Source organism: Malus domestica, chromosome 01 (genome assembly GCF_042453785.1).
Source record: "Malus domestica chromosome 01, GDT2T_hap1".
Classification (NCBI taxonomy): domain Eukaryota; kingdom Viridiplantae; phylum Streptophyta; class Magnoliopsida; order Rosales; family Rosaceae; genus Malus; species Malus domestica.
Window position 1 is genome coordinate 11,362,155 of NC_091661.1, and position 16,189 is coordinate 11,378,343.

The 16,189-nt window shown below is 42.5% G+C and overlaps 1 protein-coding gene across 1 annotated transcript; it reads left to right on the plus strand.

Moving 5' to 3' along the window:
• Positions 1-362: 362 nt before the first annotated feature.
• On the plus strand, positions 363-1,930 carry LOC103429039 (large ribosomal subunit protein uL29c-like). The gene is made up of 2 exons (XM_008367182.4): positions 363-882; positions 1,490-1,930. Exons 1-2 carry the CDS (start codon positions 538-540, stop codon positions 1,670-1,672), a joined length of 528 nt encoding a protein of 175 aa, XP_008365404.2. The 5' UTR covers positions 363-537; the 3' UTR covers positions 1,673-1,930.
• The last annotated feature ends 14,259 nt before the right edge of the window (positions 1,931-16,189 follow it).

The following is a 16,189-nucleotide window of genomic DNA, read 5'->3' on the forward strand; positions in this document are numbered from 1 at the left end:
GAAAAATTGGAAGAATTGTAGGAGAAAAGTGAGTTTTGCATGGATGTTTGAATAAATACATATGTATTTATAGTTTTTGGGTGAATTTTGAGTTAAATAATTTTTTTAAATTATTTTAGCCGCTGAATTTAAATTTGGACCGTTGGATCTTTTTTTACTGTTAGATTTGATTATATTCGATCTAAACCGTTGAATTCAATAAATATATAAATAAAAAACTAAAAAAATAACAATAATTTGAACATGGACCATTGGATTAACCAACGGCCCATTTAAATCCAGTCATTGGATTCAAAAAAGTAGCCGTTGGGCTACATAAATGGCTGACACTTGGGGGGGACAACCCCACGTGGGTATGCTCGGCTGGCAGGGATGCCTAGCGCGTATTCGGCCTCGGGATAAGTTTTAGGTTTTAGGTTAGTTTTAGGCTATGGATTGGGTTGGGCTTCTTGGGGGAAAGGGGAATTTTAGGTTTGAGGTCAGGTTGGAGTGAGCCTAAGCACGGAAGTGGTGGAGAGACAGAGAAACGGAAAAAGGATGTTGGGCGCAATCTCCATAGCTCCACCTTCAACGGTTACTTTTCCCTCAAAGCTGCTGTCGCCAGTCTCCAAGTCCTCCTTCAATGGCATGCGAGTCCAACGCCTTTGCCCAAACATCGGCGTTCGTCTTCCGACGGAGTCATCTCGGAGGCCGTGCTCGCCGTCGTCCTCGGTTGTGATGATGGCCAAGAGAGAGGAAGAAATGAAGGAAATCAGGACCAAAACCACCGAAGAAATCAACGAGGAGGTGGTCGACCTCAAGGGAGAGCTCTTCATGCTTCGCCTCCAGAAATCGGCTCGCAACGAGTTCACTTCCAGCGAGTTCAGTCGAATGCGCAAAAGGGTAATTATCTTTTCTTTTTCTTCGAAATTATTTGTCATAAATTAAATGAAATTATGAAATGTGGGCTTTAGTTTCCTTAATTTCTGCGAAAATTATTATGATTGTTCAGAGAGAAAATGATGGGGAAGGAAGTTAGAACTTTCTGATTAGTTGAAATTGGATTTCCAAATTCCAATTCACAGTGAGTAAAGTAAGCATCCCCATTATTTAGAAAAGGGTAAATTGAGATCTAGTTCCGACTTGACTACGATACATGCATTTACTTAATACATTCTCCTTCGAATGAGTCCCTTCATCCATCGGGGGCGTGAGTCAGTGAAACCCGTGTTGTTCTATGCAACCAAAAGAGAGAATATCATATATGAACATATGTTACGGTCCCATCAGGAAACAAACTGCATTCTGACAACTAAATGTCTGCTTGGGTCTTTGGTCGCCTGGACTTGAGTTTTGATGCGTACACTGTCTTTCAAGTCATCAATGCACCGCCATCTGAGTAGAGATTGCTTGTTTATTAGAATTCCGTTACTTGTTTGCTATCCTTGTGTTCAAATGTGAGTTTTTGGGGTTGTTGCTCTACTTATGTGAAGTTGGTTTTAAATCGTAGATTGCTCGCTTGCTTACTGTTAAACGCGAAAGAGAGATTGAGGAGGGAATTGGTAAGAGGCTATCAAGAAAGTTCGATCGACAATGGAAGAAAAGCATTGTTGTTAGACCGCCTCCGTCATTGAAGAAGTTGCAAGAGGAAGAAGCAGCTGCAGAAGCTGCTGAGAAGGCTGCATCTGCATGAGCCATATGCAGTATTCGGCAAATACCATGTACTAGTCTACCCTTGAAAATTAGAGACGTCGAATTTTGTTGGTTTAAATCATTTTTCAAATTCTGTTTCAGACAATTTGTTTATAACATGATCTGTTGTAGTATAACATGATCAAATCCAGTCGACGTCAAAATTTGTAAACTTCTTTTTAGTGACTTAAATGTTGAATTGCATGTGTCTGGTTTTCCCATCAAGATTAATATACTGGCTTGCGGAGTATTGCTACAATTTCTACGAAGCTCTGTTTAATCATGTAAGAACGCTTTCCTCGAACTCAAAAGCAAGCTGATTCGGCTGATCGAAATCAAATCAGATAACGTAAATGTGTGAATTAATCTGTTGTGGGTACGATTAGGTTGTACTTTTTCTACTTATGTTGATTATTGCAACTGTTAGAGTTCACAAAGGAAAATTCAGACATGTTTATGCAGAAGGCATGATATGGCATGGAGTCCAAAGTGCTAGGTTCATCCATTGATATGGTTGGAGGTTAGCAAATTACAATTACATATAGGTCAAAGAGTTGTTATTGGCACTCTAAAATCAATCGTCCTATACATCACCCTAACGCAGTGAATGTGACACACCCTGACCCGGAATGTTCACTAGGACTCCAAATCGAGATGTGTTGGTCGACACCTATAAGGTGACGAAGCCATAAAGTGTAGTGATGTGGAAAATGTGAATAAATTTAAACCTAAAAGTGCCTAAATACAAAAGTGCGCGGTGAGTGGGTATGAACCCATTTCACACGTTATGACAAGCATAAGTACAGTATAGTAAAATAAGGTGAGAATTATGCCATCGATGGTAATCGTCTACACCAAGATTTGCCAATAATCCTTGTCGGTACAAAAACTCTACTACTAGAACTTGGAGGGGCGAAAAACAAGGGTGAGTGGGCCTAAAAATAAAGCTTAATAAAAACCTTTTGAAAACATTATAACCCCTCGCAGTAAAACTTGTATAGTTTTCAAAAAATAATAATACTACGTAAGTACAAAAATGAATGCACAAGTGCAGTGAAAACAGAAGAATGCCATGCTACAGTATCTCAGAAATAATAAATGTAAGTCAGGTGTGAAATCTGTCTAAACTACCATGCCAGTTGGAGTCACCTAATGTGACCTGTATGACTGGACCTATTGCTCATCAATTTATGCTACCACACGAGTTGGAGTCACCTAGTGTGACCTGTACGACATGCTGGGTGTAAATATGTACACTCTAGTGCTATGATCACGTGATGACTAGCGATAAATCGCGGGCCACCTACGAGTCAGAACTACCTAATGTAGTATGTACGACAGGCTAGCACCTACTTGGATCCAAGGCGAGTGTGCGGTGCGGGATTTGAGCATACATGTGAAGGTTGTGCCCTGGCCCCAGGCAGGAGCATTAACACCGGGGTGTAGCAATGATGAGCTCTAAATGAATATATGCATGCTCATATAATGCAACCACTTCAATCACATAATAACTTACCTGAACTTACCTGCGCCCCCGTAGGATCATTTGGCATGATCACAAATCTCATCATAATGCAATATTTAAATATAACACCTTTAAATCATGGCATGCTATGCATAACTCAATTCAAAGCATTTGTGGAAACTATAAAGTTTATATATATACCATAAGAAGGACAAAGACCCACTCACCTGAGGTCCGCGAACAATTATCAAATCACGTCTCATAATTCTTATCAATAGAACACGTAACTTACATATCCTATTTGGGAAGAACCGTACGTCGGATTCCCGATCCGTAAGTTTCTAATATCCTCAAATATTACGTACTATAACGTATCAAAGTTCGGTGATAATCCAACGGTCGGATTGTCGATTCATTTATTAACCAAGTGCGGCCCTTAATGAAAATATAACCAAACAACGGAAATTTCAAAAACCGAAGGGCTGATTTGGGTCCGGCATGTCGAGGAACCTAAGGAAGAAGCTTGGGTTTTTCCCCCACGCGCCGCCGCACATGGTAGTCGGCAGCCCCGACTCGCCGGAAAATCCAACAACTCCAAAAATTCCCAAATTATACAGGAATGAAGATTGTTTGTACCATACTTGACCAATCCCGAAACTACTGAGCACCGGTCAACGTTATACCATCAAGAACCCAGAAAAGTTTCCCTGCAACCAGGAGGCCAATCATAGCACGACACGTGTTGACATCAGAAGCCAATCATAACGCGACACGCGTCAACATCAGAAGTCAATCACAACACGACACGTGTCAATGTCAGAATGAAACTAGAAACTCTCTTCTATAAATAGAGATCATTCTCTCACAATATTGCCTAATGTCATTTGTAACAAATCATTCACTAGTACTCACTAAAGAAGAGTTTGAACCTATGTACATTTGTAAACCCTTCACAATTAATGAGAACTCCTCTACTCCGTGGACGTAGCCAATCTGGGTGAACCACGTACATCTTGTGTTTGCTTCCCTGTCCTTATCCATTTACATACTTATTCACACTAGTGACTGAAGTAATCTAGTGAATGTCACAAACTTAACACTTTCTGTTGTACCAAAGTCCTCACTGATTTTGTGCATCAACATTTGGCGCTGTCTGTGGGAACGACACTTATTCCCACTCTCTTCAGCTTTGTTAAGCTGGTTTCCACCATTCGTACACTCTCTTTTGACCAGGTATCCCTTTCCAACATGGGAAGCGAAGGAAGCCACAACACACGGAATGACACCCTTCTTGCATCTAGTGCGAAGCAACGAAAAAATGAACAAAAGAAGTTTGCTCTTCAGGCTAAAGTCGATGAGCTGGAGGCTCAGAACAACAAGATAGCGATGAAGAATGAGATCCTCCAAGAGCAGTATGAGAAGGTATTCGAAATGCTCCACAAGGCTAGATATACTAAAACACACGAGCTCATCACCCCTATGGAAGTCAACCATCAACTGGGTGCCCCCTAACACGGAGGGTCATTTGCCCTTGACATGGGTATTCCTGTTGAGGAGCGAGCTACTCATCGAAATGGCGACCAACATGAGACTTCTCTCAATCCAGCTGCTTCGACCCGAAGCAGGAGGAGTGGAGGAAGACACCTCCTTACAGAAGGAGTGGAAGGATCGAAAGCAGTCTTTTGTGACTGTTGAGACTTTCTAAAGCAAAGTCGAGACAATCTCATCCATGTAAGCTCGAAGATCAATGATCCAAGGGTCTCTAAAAGACTCGGTCGCCTCCCATGTCCTAGGCCAGCTACCAATTTAGGGAAGGGGAAACAAGTCCTAGAGGAACACGAAGGTATAAGGGACTCAAAGATGTTCCGACATACATACCTTGGAAGTCAGTACGGCGAGTCCAGGGAAAAATTACATGTTCTTGATCAAACCTTCCTACTTCCAAGAGGAGATAGAGATTTACGAAAGAAAGCTCCAGTGGTACATGACTCCACTCAAGACCCTCTTGTCCTACAGCTCCTTAAGGAAGTAAACAAGTTGAAGGCCGAACGACAAGTTGAGATACTTGATTGGAACCAACCTAGGCCTGGCCTTCTTACAAGGAGGATCTTCGACACCCCCTCCAAGCAAAGACAAAGCAGAAGTTTGGCTTGCAACTCTATACTGGAAATAAGGACCCGATTAAACACATTAACCTCTTTGAGTCCACCATGGCATACTGGATGCACACTGACGAAAAGCGATGTCTTCTCTTCCCATCCACCCTCTCTGGCGGAGCTCTAAACTGGTATTGCCGTCTTCCACCTGAGACGGTAGACTCATTTGAGGAATTGAGGAAACTGTTTATTTTTCAACATATTTTCCAGACCGATCGCTTTCACTCTGCGGATGACTTGTACATTATTCGCCAGAAGCCAGACGAGTCATTACATATGTATGTTGGCCGCTTCAGCCATGAGTATTCCCGTTGTGCCGAGGCAGACGACAAGACTGCCCTTAAAGCCTTCACGGCAGGCCTACATGATTGTTTCTTCAAGTACATGATCAATGCCAACACTTGGAAGACTTACTCTGAGGTGATGACACAGGCTTACAACCATGCCTCTGCTGAGGCAAGGGCATATCAAGGGAAACCCCCCACAGCCACCCTTTATCAACAAGTAGGGAGTGGAAGCCAGATCAAACCAAATGAGAAGATCTCGACCTTCCAAATGGCAGCGGTGCCTCCCCCTGCCTTACTTAATACTTTGTCAAGTCAATAGACATATCAACCTAAGGGCAAAAGGAAAGATTTCCATCCTCACCAGTCTCATTTTAGTAAAAGGAGTAAGGGACACTATCGCGATAACCAAGGGTATCGCCACGATAATGCTCGCCCCCAGGCAGTCAACACAGTGGGCCAAGCACGTGTCAAGATAGGCCCTACCCCGAGGTATGAGACATACAAACCTTTGAACGCCACATGCGTGGCCATTTACCCCATAGCACACCTGATACCGAAGCCAATGCCGAGACAGTCGGGTTACAAGCCCACGAAGAACATGGGCACGTTTTGCTTCTACCACGAGCATAACGGCCATGACGGCGAGAAGTGTATCACCCTTTGTGATCATATTGAAGCTTTGGCGCGTGAAATAAAAATTGATCGATTCTTTCTTCACCCTTCAAGGGATAACCGTAACCAACACCAAGTGAATGTGATATATTCTATAAGCTGCGGCACACCCATATCTGAATCTTCCAATAGGGCCATGAAAAACAGCGAACGAGCTTTAAGGCCTGGCCACCAAGTGTTTCACGTGGAAGACATCATGGGAGGTAAGTATCAAAAGCTTAACTGGGATCCAATATGTTTCTATCCTAAGGAAAAAAGAGGTATCATATACCCTCACAACAACCCACTGATCGTGGAGGCTCACATAGCTAACTTTGAAGTACGACGAATCCTAGTAGACATGGGGGCTTCGGTCAATATCATGTTTGTTGAAGCTTTCAGGGCACTTAATGTAGCTGAACACTTGCTCGATCACTCGATTTCTCCTCCGATAAGTTTCTTCGATGATATCGTGCAACCTTTAGGGAGCATGCACTTACCTTTCACCATTGGTACAGGCCCTTACACAGCTACCATTACCACTAACTTCCTAGTGGTTAATTGTCCAACGGCATACAATTTCATCTTTGGACGCACAGGCATCAATAATCTCAAGGCCATGGTATCCACACATATGTTGTTGATGAAATTTCCAACCCTCAACATGAAGGAACCAGTAACTTCAAAAGACATCCAGAGCCTTACTGGCAAGGTGGCAGCCTTAACTATGTTCATTTCTAAGGCCACAAATAGATGTGCTCCTTTCTTCAAAGCACTTATGGGAAGTAAGAAGTACATTACATGGACTGATGAATGTGCTGAGGCATTCAAAAACCTCAAAGACTACATGAGTAAAGCCCATCTGCTCTCCAAACCTGAGGTTAGTGATACTCTCATTATCTATCTATCGGTATCGGCTTCAGCAGTAAGTTCCGTTCTCATTAGAAAAGATGGTAATGTCAAACGGCCTGTCTACTATGCTAGCAAGACCTTACAAGATGTGGAGACACGATACTCCAACATTGAGAAATTGGCTCTAGCATTAGTCATGTCTGCTCGAAAACTTAGCCTTTACTTCCAAGCACACTCCATCATCGTGCTTACCAATCATCCTCTTCGACAGATAATACAAAGTCCTGACACTTCCGGGCGAATAATCAAATGGGCGATAACATTGGGTGAGTTTGACATCTCCTACCAACCAAAGCCAGCTAAGAAGGGTCAAGCAGTGGCAGACTTCATCGCCGACTTCACATATCCTATTGACATTGTTTCTATGCCTAAAGAAGTGGTTTCATTACCCTCGGAAGCTCAGAAATAGAACCAACAGCCCCAGCATGGAGTCTCTATGTTAATGGCTCGTCCAACTAACAGGGTTGTAGAGCAGGACTAGTCCTTACGACCCCTGACAAAGTGGCGATGGAGTATGCTCTTCGTTTCAAATTTAAGGCGTCGAACAATAAGGCCGAATATGAAGCCCTCCTTGCAGACTTACGTTTGGCCAAACACCTTGGGGTTAAACGAATTGATATCTTCAGTGACTCCTAATTGGTGGTTAACCAGGTCACTAACAACTTTGACGCTAAGGATAGCTCCATGGCAGCATATCTGTCACAAACACAATTGTTGCTCAAGCACTTCCACTACCAGATCACCCAAATTCCTCGAGCGGCAAACAGTCATGCAGATGCTTTGGCTCACCTCGCCTTAGCGGTGGAAAACAAGATTGGGAGAAAAATTTAGGTCGAATTGTTAGCAACACCAAGCACTATGACTATGAAAGTGTGCAACTTATAACAGGGGGATAGTTGGATTACCCCGATTTATAAATTCCTTGCTCATGGCACCCTTCCAAATGACAAAGTCCAAGCTAAGCAGATTCGATACAAGGCTACTCGTTACTTGATCATCAATGACCAACTCTACAACCGGGGTTTTAACCTACCATACCTAAGATGCATTACGCCCGCAGAGGCAGAAACTGTCCCTTGGGAAATACATGAAGGAGTCTGCGGAGATCATGCTGGATCTCGATCCCTAGCACACAAGGCTTTTCGCCAAGGATATTAATGACCAACACTCCACCAAGATGCCATCAAAATATCCCGCTTATGTGATAAATGTCAACGTTACACAACTATTCCTTACTCCCCTCCTGAGTCGCTCACTCCTATGATCAGCCCTTAGCCCTTCGCCCAATGTGGACTTGATTTGATCGGCCCAATGCCTGCAGGGAAGGGCAAGGTTCGCTATGCAATCGTTGCAATTGACTACTTCACAAAGTGGGCCGAAGTAGAACCCTTGGCAACCATTACTGAGGCAAAAGTAGAAGACTTCGTATAGAAGAACATCCTTTGCAGATTCGGCATTCCCAATGCGATAGTCACTGACAACGGGTGACAATTCCATAACAATAAGTTCAGGATGTTTTGCTCTAAGTTCAACATCAATTTATGTTTTGCCGCCCCAGCTCATCCCCAGTCTAATGGACAAGTTGAAGCCATCAACAAAATAATCAAGCGAACTTTGAAAACCAGCTTGGACAAGGCTAAAGGTTGTTGGCCAGAATTTGTACCCCAAGTTCTTTGGTTATACCGCACTTTGTATTGGACATCAACAGGAGAAACCCCATTCTCACTTGCCTTTGGTACAGAGGCAGTTGTCTTACTTGAGCTTGAGCAAGCAACATTCCGAGTCCAGAACTACGTGCAAAGCGAAAATGACAAACAATTTACCCTTAACTTAGATCTAGTCGAGAAACATAGAAACCTGGCTCACTTGAGGACTGTCGCTTAAGGGCAGCGCATTTCTAACTACTATGACTCAAGGGTCAAACCTCGTTCTTTCAAAGTGGAGAAACACTTAGTCCAAACTAGGATGGACCGTTTGAAGTTGTTGGCATTAGTCGCCCTGGCTCCTATAAGCTTAGAAGCTCCGATGGTAAGACCTTTAGCCATCCATGGAATGCTGATCACTTGAAGTACTATTACAAGTAAACTCACATTGTACAAGTGTTAAGCTTCAGCTGTTCGGCATCCTATGTAACGAAGACTATTTGGCATGAATTTAATAAAAAGGTTGTTTATACCATATTTAAGGCCTCCGTATTTAGATCTCGTACAAATACTCGGGGGACCTAAATGTAATTATGTAATAAAAGAAGGGGCAAATATGTAATAAGTGAGGAGCCCTTATTCTATAAAATGACTCCTCACCCTTATAATGAAGGGAGGCCAATTCCTAGGCCATTAGAGACCTCACTCTTTCCCTCAGAGGCTTTGAATCTCTCTCCCTCACTTCTCAGAGAAATACATAATCAGTGTGGACGTAGCCCAAACTTTGGGGTGAACCACAATACATCTTGTGTTATTTACATTTCATGCAGATTCACGGTCGGATTTACGTTGTTCCAAGACCTCCGGTTTTGTGCATCAACATTTGGCCCCGTCTGTGGGAAACGACACGAAAAGCTATGTCAGTCCTTTTTCAAATTTTTCATCACCACCATGAATCTGCACAACCGAAGAACCCAAGACCTCCCTCTTTGGGATTTTTCAGAAAACCTTTCATTTCATTTCCTCCAAAGAGATGGCTATGTCCAGCATTCTCTCTAAACCACCACCACTCCATCCTCACTAAACACACTCGCCAAAATCGACTCTTGAGCAAAAACAAATGTAGAAAGCAAAAATAGAATAGAAAATGCCAAGAGAGTTGAGTCTGGGCTTGAAGATCCTTTAGGTTTAGACACTTGGCACTGTTGTCGTACTGGTCACCAATGTGGTGAGGACAAGGATGAGAGACATGGAAAATCTTATCAACACCGACTCAACACGTCAACAATAAATTTCTAATCCACCGCCTCTTGCCTCGAAATGCGCTTCTCGATCTCGCTGACCTCTACTGGGATTGCTGCAATCTTTCTCACACTTTCCCTTACTAGGAACCTTCTGAACGCTTTCTGGATATTCAGCGCTGACTCGATCTCGCTAACCTCACCTCCTCGCCACCGCCAACATGGGCAAGGCCAAGGTCACCTTAGACGTCGGCAACGACGGCTTTGCAGTCATCACCATCTTCAATCCACTTGCCAACGAGACGAAACGACGGCGAAAATAGAGGTCGTAGCTTGAAAATCCATAAACACGTCAGTCGAATCTGAATTCGATGAACAACTCGGAGAACCTCACAAAGTAGCAGAAGTTTTCGAAATCCAAGTTAAGGGTTTTCGAACTGGCAATTGAGCTTTTTGGAAGGCAAATGTTTTCTCTCCGGTGACTGGAAAATCTCCTCTGAGACCGTCGAGTGTGAGGATTTCGGGAGTTTTGAGAAGTGAGGCGATGACAAATGAAGATTTGTACAGAAGCCATCAGACAGTTCTGGAAGTTTTGAGAGAGTTGGACGCTGATGTTCTGGCGCTGCAAAATGTGTAGGCGAAGGAGGAGAAATCCCAAAGGTCTGCTGGGTCTACTGCCCTTGCTGCAAAGGCACAGGTTGTAGGATAGCCACTAATTCATTCTTTCCGATTCAGTGTTTTCCGTTCCTTCGAAAAATGATGATGATGCTAAAGGCAAGATGGAAGCAAGGTGTCCATATGTTAAGGCCAGCATGGATGGTGCACCGTACCTAAGGAAAGTTGATCTGAAAACCTACGGTAGCTATCTGGAGTTATCTCTAACTCTGGAAAAGATGTTCAGCTGCTTTACAATCGGTCATTGTGGCTCACATGGAGCTTCGAGAGATGGTGGAGCCCTACTCAGACAAGAAAGAGGAAGCTGCCCTCGCTGCCCCAAAGCTGCCCGTACCCGTCGACCTGAGCTTTCTTGTAGCAACCTGATTTTGTGAAGATGATGCTGAAGCAACAAAACCTTTTCCAGGAGGGCCAGCAGATACATCATTGCTAAAAGAGCTTTAAGAATCACGTGGCTGCAGCAGTTGGGAATAAAGAGAAATTATTGAGCATTTGTAAGTGGTGCAGTCATCTGCTCGCATGTCGAAAAAGCAAAAACAAAGTAAAGAAAAGAGCTTTACTATGAAATTTTCATCATGAAAGGGAATGCATGTTCCCTGCCCATTCTCTGAGAAAGCTACAGGAAGGCCCAAGGGGAAGATAAGGGTTCCTTACTTTGAATGATGTAATTTATTTTTCGTATCGTTCGCAGACATCTGTATAAACCCCTCAGAGTAATAATAATAATAATAATAATAATAAAAACGGCAAAGCCCAAAATAAATGGGCTGGAATGTTGTGAGGGCGAAGGCCCATAAGCCCAAAATAGCTCCAACCAGGTGATCAAAAGTACACCTAGTACTCCAAAATTATTCGGCAACCCGCCACTATTACTACCAACCAGGTGATCAAAAGTACGCCCAGTACTCCAAAATTATTTGGCAACCCGCCGCTATTACCACCAACCAGGTGATGAAATGTACAACCCGTACTCTAATATCATTTGGCAACTAGCCATTCATGCCACCAACCAGGTGATGAAATGTACAACCAGTACTCTAATATCATTTGGCAACTAGCCATTCATGCCACCAACCAGGTGATGAAATGTACAACCCGTACTCTCCTTCATGCCACCAACCAGGTGATCAAAAGTACGCCCAGTACTCGAAATTATACATGAGCATTACTCATGTCATTCATACATAAACATTCATGAGCATCACTCATGACAATCATACATAAACATTCATGAGCATCACTCATGTTAACATTCATGAGCATCACTCATGACAACATCCATGAGCATCACTCATGTCAATCAACATAAACATTCATGAGCATCACTCATGTCAATCAGCTTCAAAAAGTTTCATTTATAGAGCTCTAACTTCGAAAGCTTCATTTACAGAGCTCTAGCTTCAAAGCTTCACTTGCAAAGCTTCACCTACAAAGCTTCAGTGCAGGGTATACAAATACCACTTCCGAACAACCGCCACTTTGGCCCATACATGGATTCAATTTGAAGTCTCCAGCCAACAGACTCTATTAACCGAAGACTTAGGGGACTGCATTATGTACAATATATTAGGCCTCAACTAGGCCTCATGAAAATACTTGGGGGACTTAGCCCATTATCTATGTACTGAGGAGCGAGCCTTTATTCTATAAAAATGACTCCCTCACTTAGAGAGCACTCATGAAAAATACTTGGGGGACTTAGCCCATCACTTATGTATTAAGGAGTGAGCCTTTATTTTATAAAAGGGACTCCCTCACCTTCATTACAGAGCATCGCCGCCAGCTGAGCAACCGCATCGCCACGAGCATCACTCCTAACCCATTATTCATGTACTGAGGAGCGAGCCCTTGTTTTATAAAAAGGACTCCCTCACATTCGTTAGAGAGCATCGCCGCCAACTGAGCAACCGCCTCGCCACGAGCATCACTCCTAACCCATTATTCATGTACTGAGGAACGAGCCCTTATTTTATAAAAGGGACTCTCACACCATCATTAGAGAGCATCAACTCTAGCCCATCATTCTGTATTGAGGAGCGAGCCCTTATTCTATACAAAGGAATCCCTCACCTTCAACGCCATAAGCCAAGCTTACCAAGGCAACATAAGCCACAAGCCGAGCAGCCTCACAACATGTGATAGTTGAGCATCATTTCAAATTGGACACCGCCTCATATCGAGTATCAGTCCTAGACGACATCTAGTTACTTCGGCCCACACATGGACTTAAATTCAAGTCTCCAGCCAAAAAACTCTTTTAACTGAAGACTTGGGGGACTACTATTTATACCATATTTAGGGCCTCCGTATTTTGATCTCGTACAAATACTCGGCGGACTTATATGTAATTATGTAATAAAGGAAGGGGCAAATATGTAATAAGTGAGGAGTCTTTATTCTATAAAAGGACTTCTCACCTTCACAATGAGGGGAAGCCAATTCCGAGGCCATCAGAGGCCCCACTCTCTCCTTCAGAGGCTCTGAATCTCTCTCCCTCATTTCTCAGAGAAATACATAATTAGTGTGGATGTAACCCAAACCTTGGGGTGAACCACGATACATCTTGTGTTATTTACATTTCATGCAGATTCACGGTCAGATTTACGTTGTTCCAAGACCTCCGGTTTTGTGCATCAACAAAGGTGACTTAGACAACTCGGTCCTAATCCTCTTACATTCTTAGCAATGAAACACTCAGGTTCAAAACTTCAACATGAAACAAAGTCTAAGTATATGTCAACAAGACTATACAAATAAACGAACAGCTTCACAGTATATTCGTTCAATTATACATTTCAACACATTCATACATAAGCCAACTCTGCTTTGAAAGGGTTCAACATACTTTGTGTCATTCGACACTTGCAACAATGTGCCTAGACACCTTACCCTTATTCTCACCAACCAGGTGTTGAAATGTGAAGAAGAAACTCATCTTCATGCCACCAACCAAGTGATGAAATGTACAACCCATACTCTCCTTCATGCCACAAACCAGGTGATGAATTGTACAACCTGTACTCTAATATCATTTGGCAACTTGCCACTCATGCCACCAACCAGGTGATAAAATGTACAACCCGTACTTTTCTTCATGCCACCAACCAGGTGATGAAATGTACAACCAGTACTCTAATATCATTTGGCAACTTGCCACTCATGCCACCAACCAGGTAAAGAAGGAACTCATCTTCATGCCACCAACCAGGTGATGAAATGTACAACCCGTACTCTAAGATCATTTGGCAACTTGCCATTCATGCCACCAACCAGGTGAAAAAGGAACTCATCCTCATGCCACCAACCAGGTGATGAAATGTGATGAAAGGTGATAAAGGAACTCACCTTCATACCACCAACCAAGTGATGAAAGCAACTCACCATTCATTCCATCTACCAGAAGACGATTGATACAACTTGTACATGTGAACTCCTAGCATTCACAAATAATAAAAAACCCTCAAGCTTGACAACTCAACTAGGGGAGCACTTTTGCCCAACAAGAGTTATAGTCACCAACAAAGTCTTATTGCAAGCCAACAACAACTTCAATGCATGGCATACGAAGATCAAGCTATTGAACCCTCTTGCATCTGCTTCAGACATTTCCCCTCTGTAACAATGCAAAGACTACAACTCGTAGAAAGCTTCACACTCTTGATCAAGACAGTGTGAAGCAAAACCAATTTATGGTGCCAACAAAAGCTTCATCAAAGGAGTTCAACCACAATTCTCAAAAACTTCACACACTCTTGATCAAGACAGTGTGAAGCAAAACCAATTTATGGTGCCAACAAGATCTTCATCAATGGAGGGCAACCACAATTCTAAAAAGCTTCACACACCCTTGATCAAGACAGTGTGAAGCAAAACCAATTTATGGTGCCAACAAAAGCTTCATCAATGGAGGGCAATTACAATTCTCAAACATTCGAAGCAAATTCAATTTATATGGTTCATCCAAACCTTCGACTACTATAAGGTGTGGCTTGCATCACAATCTCTTGCTCAACAGTGTGGAAGCAAAATTTGTATATGTTGTCTCTCCCACATTTTCAAATTTCTAGTTTCCCAAAAAAAAAAAAGAAAAAAAAAAGGAAATTCAACAAAGCTTCATCAATGGAGGACAACTACAAATTCACAAAAGTTTCACACTATCTTGATCAAGATAGTGTGAAGCAAAATCAATTTGTGGTACCCAACAAAGCTTCACCATAAAAGCTTCACCAACAAAAGCTTCATCAATGGAGGACAACTACAAATTCTCAAAAGTTTGACATTATTTTGATCAAGATAGTGTGAAGCAAAATCAATTAATGGTACCCAACAAAAGTTTCAACTCCAAAGCTTCACCTACAAAGCTTCAACACCAAAGCTTCACCTACAAAACCTTCACCCACAATAGCTTCACTTACAAAAGCTTCACCCACAAAAGCTTCACCCACCATAAAAGCTTCACCAACAAAAGCTTCACCAACAAAAGCTTCACCCACAAAAGCTTCCCCCACCACAAAATCTTTCCCCACAAAAGCTTCTCCCACCATAAAAGCTTCACTTACCCCACCACAAAAGCTTCACCCATAACCCACCACAAAAGCTTCACCTACAAAAGCTTCACACTATCTTGACCAAGATAGTGTGAACCAAAATCAATTCATGGTACCCAACAATGCTTCAACTTCAAAGCTTCACCTACAAAGCTTAAAATATATATATATATATATATATATATATATATATATTCGAAAATTCAAAAATTCAAAAATTCGAAAATTCAAAAAAAAAAAAAAAAAAAAAAAAAAAGCCTAGGCCTCCTCTTCTTTAGGCCTAACAACTTTCATAACAAATATATATGAAGGAGGAGTTTTGGGCTACCACTTAGAAAGAAAAATGGTGAAGTTTTGTTACTTTGGAAACATGGCTACTAGCAAGACACCTCCTTCGTCAGCTCCCTCGACCGGAGACTTGGGGGACTCCTACCATATGCTACTCCACCTTGAATCTCGGAAGTCTCCGACCACTTAGTGACTTGGATTTTTTCAAGTCTCCAACCGAGAAGTTTTCCTTACTCGGGAAATTAAGGGAGCACTACCTCAACCTACATGCTTCACTCACAAAGCGTCAACATACAAGCTTTAACAAAAGGAAAAATTCAAAGAACTTAGTGAAGAAGGTCTTGGTGTATTTAACACAATACATTGAAATGAAGCAAAGCTTGTTTATTGATAACTCCGATAAGTTACAAATATGTACATATACATGAATCAAAATAAACAAACAAGAGGAAGCCTTCACGAAGGTTGCTTAGGAGAAGTCTCAGCAGTCGGCAAAGCCCCAGAAAAAGGCAGCACCAGAGGGTGATTATTCGGAGCCTCAATACTAGGCAGAACCCCAGAAGGAAGAGGCACCAAAGGTTGATCATTTGGAGCTTCATTACGTGGTACAGCCCCAGAAGACGAAGGCAATAAATGCCTTTGGAACAAACCCA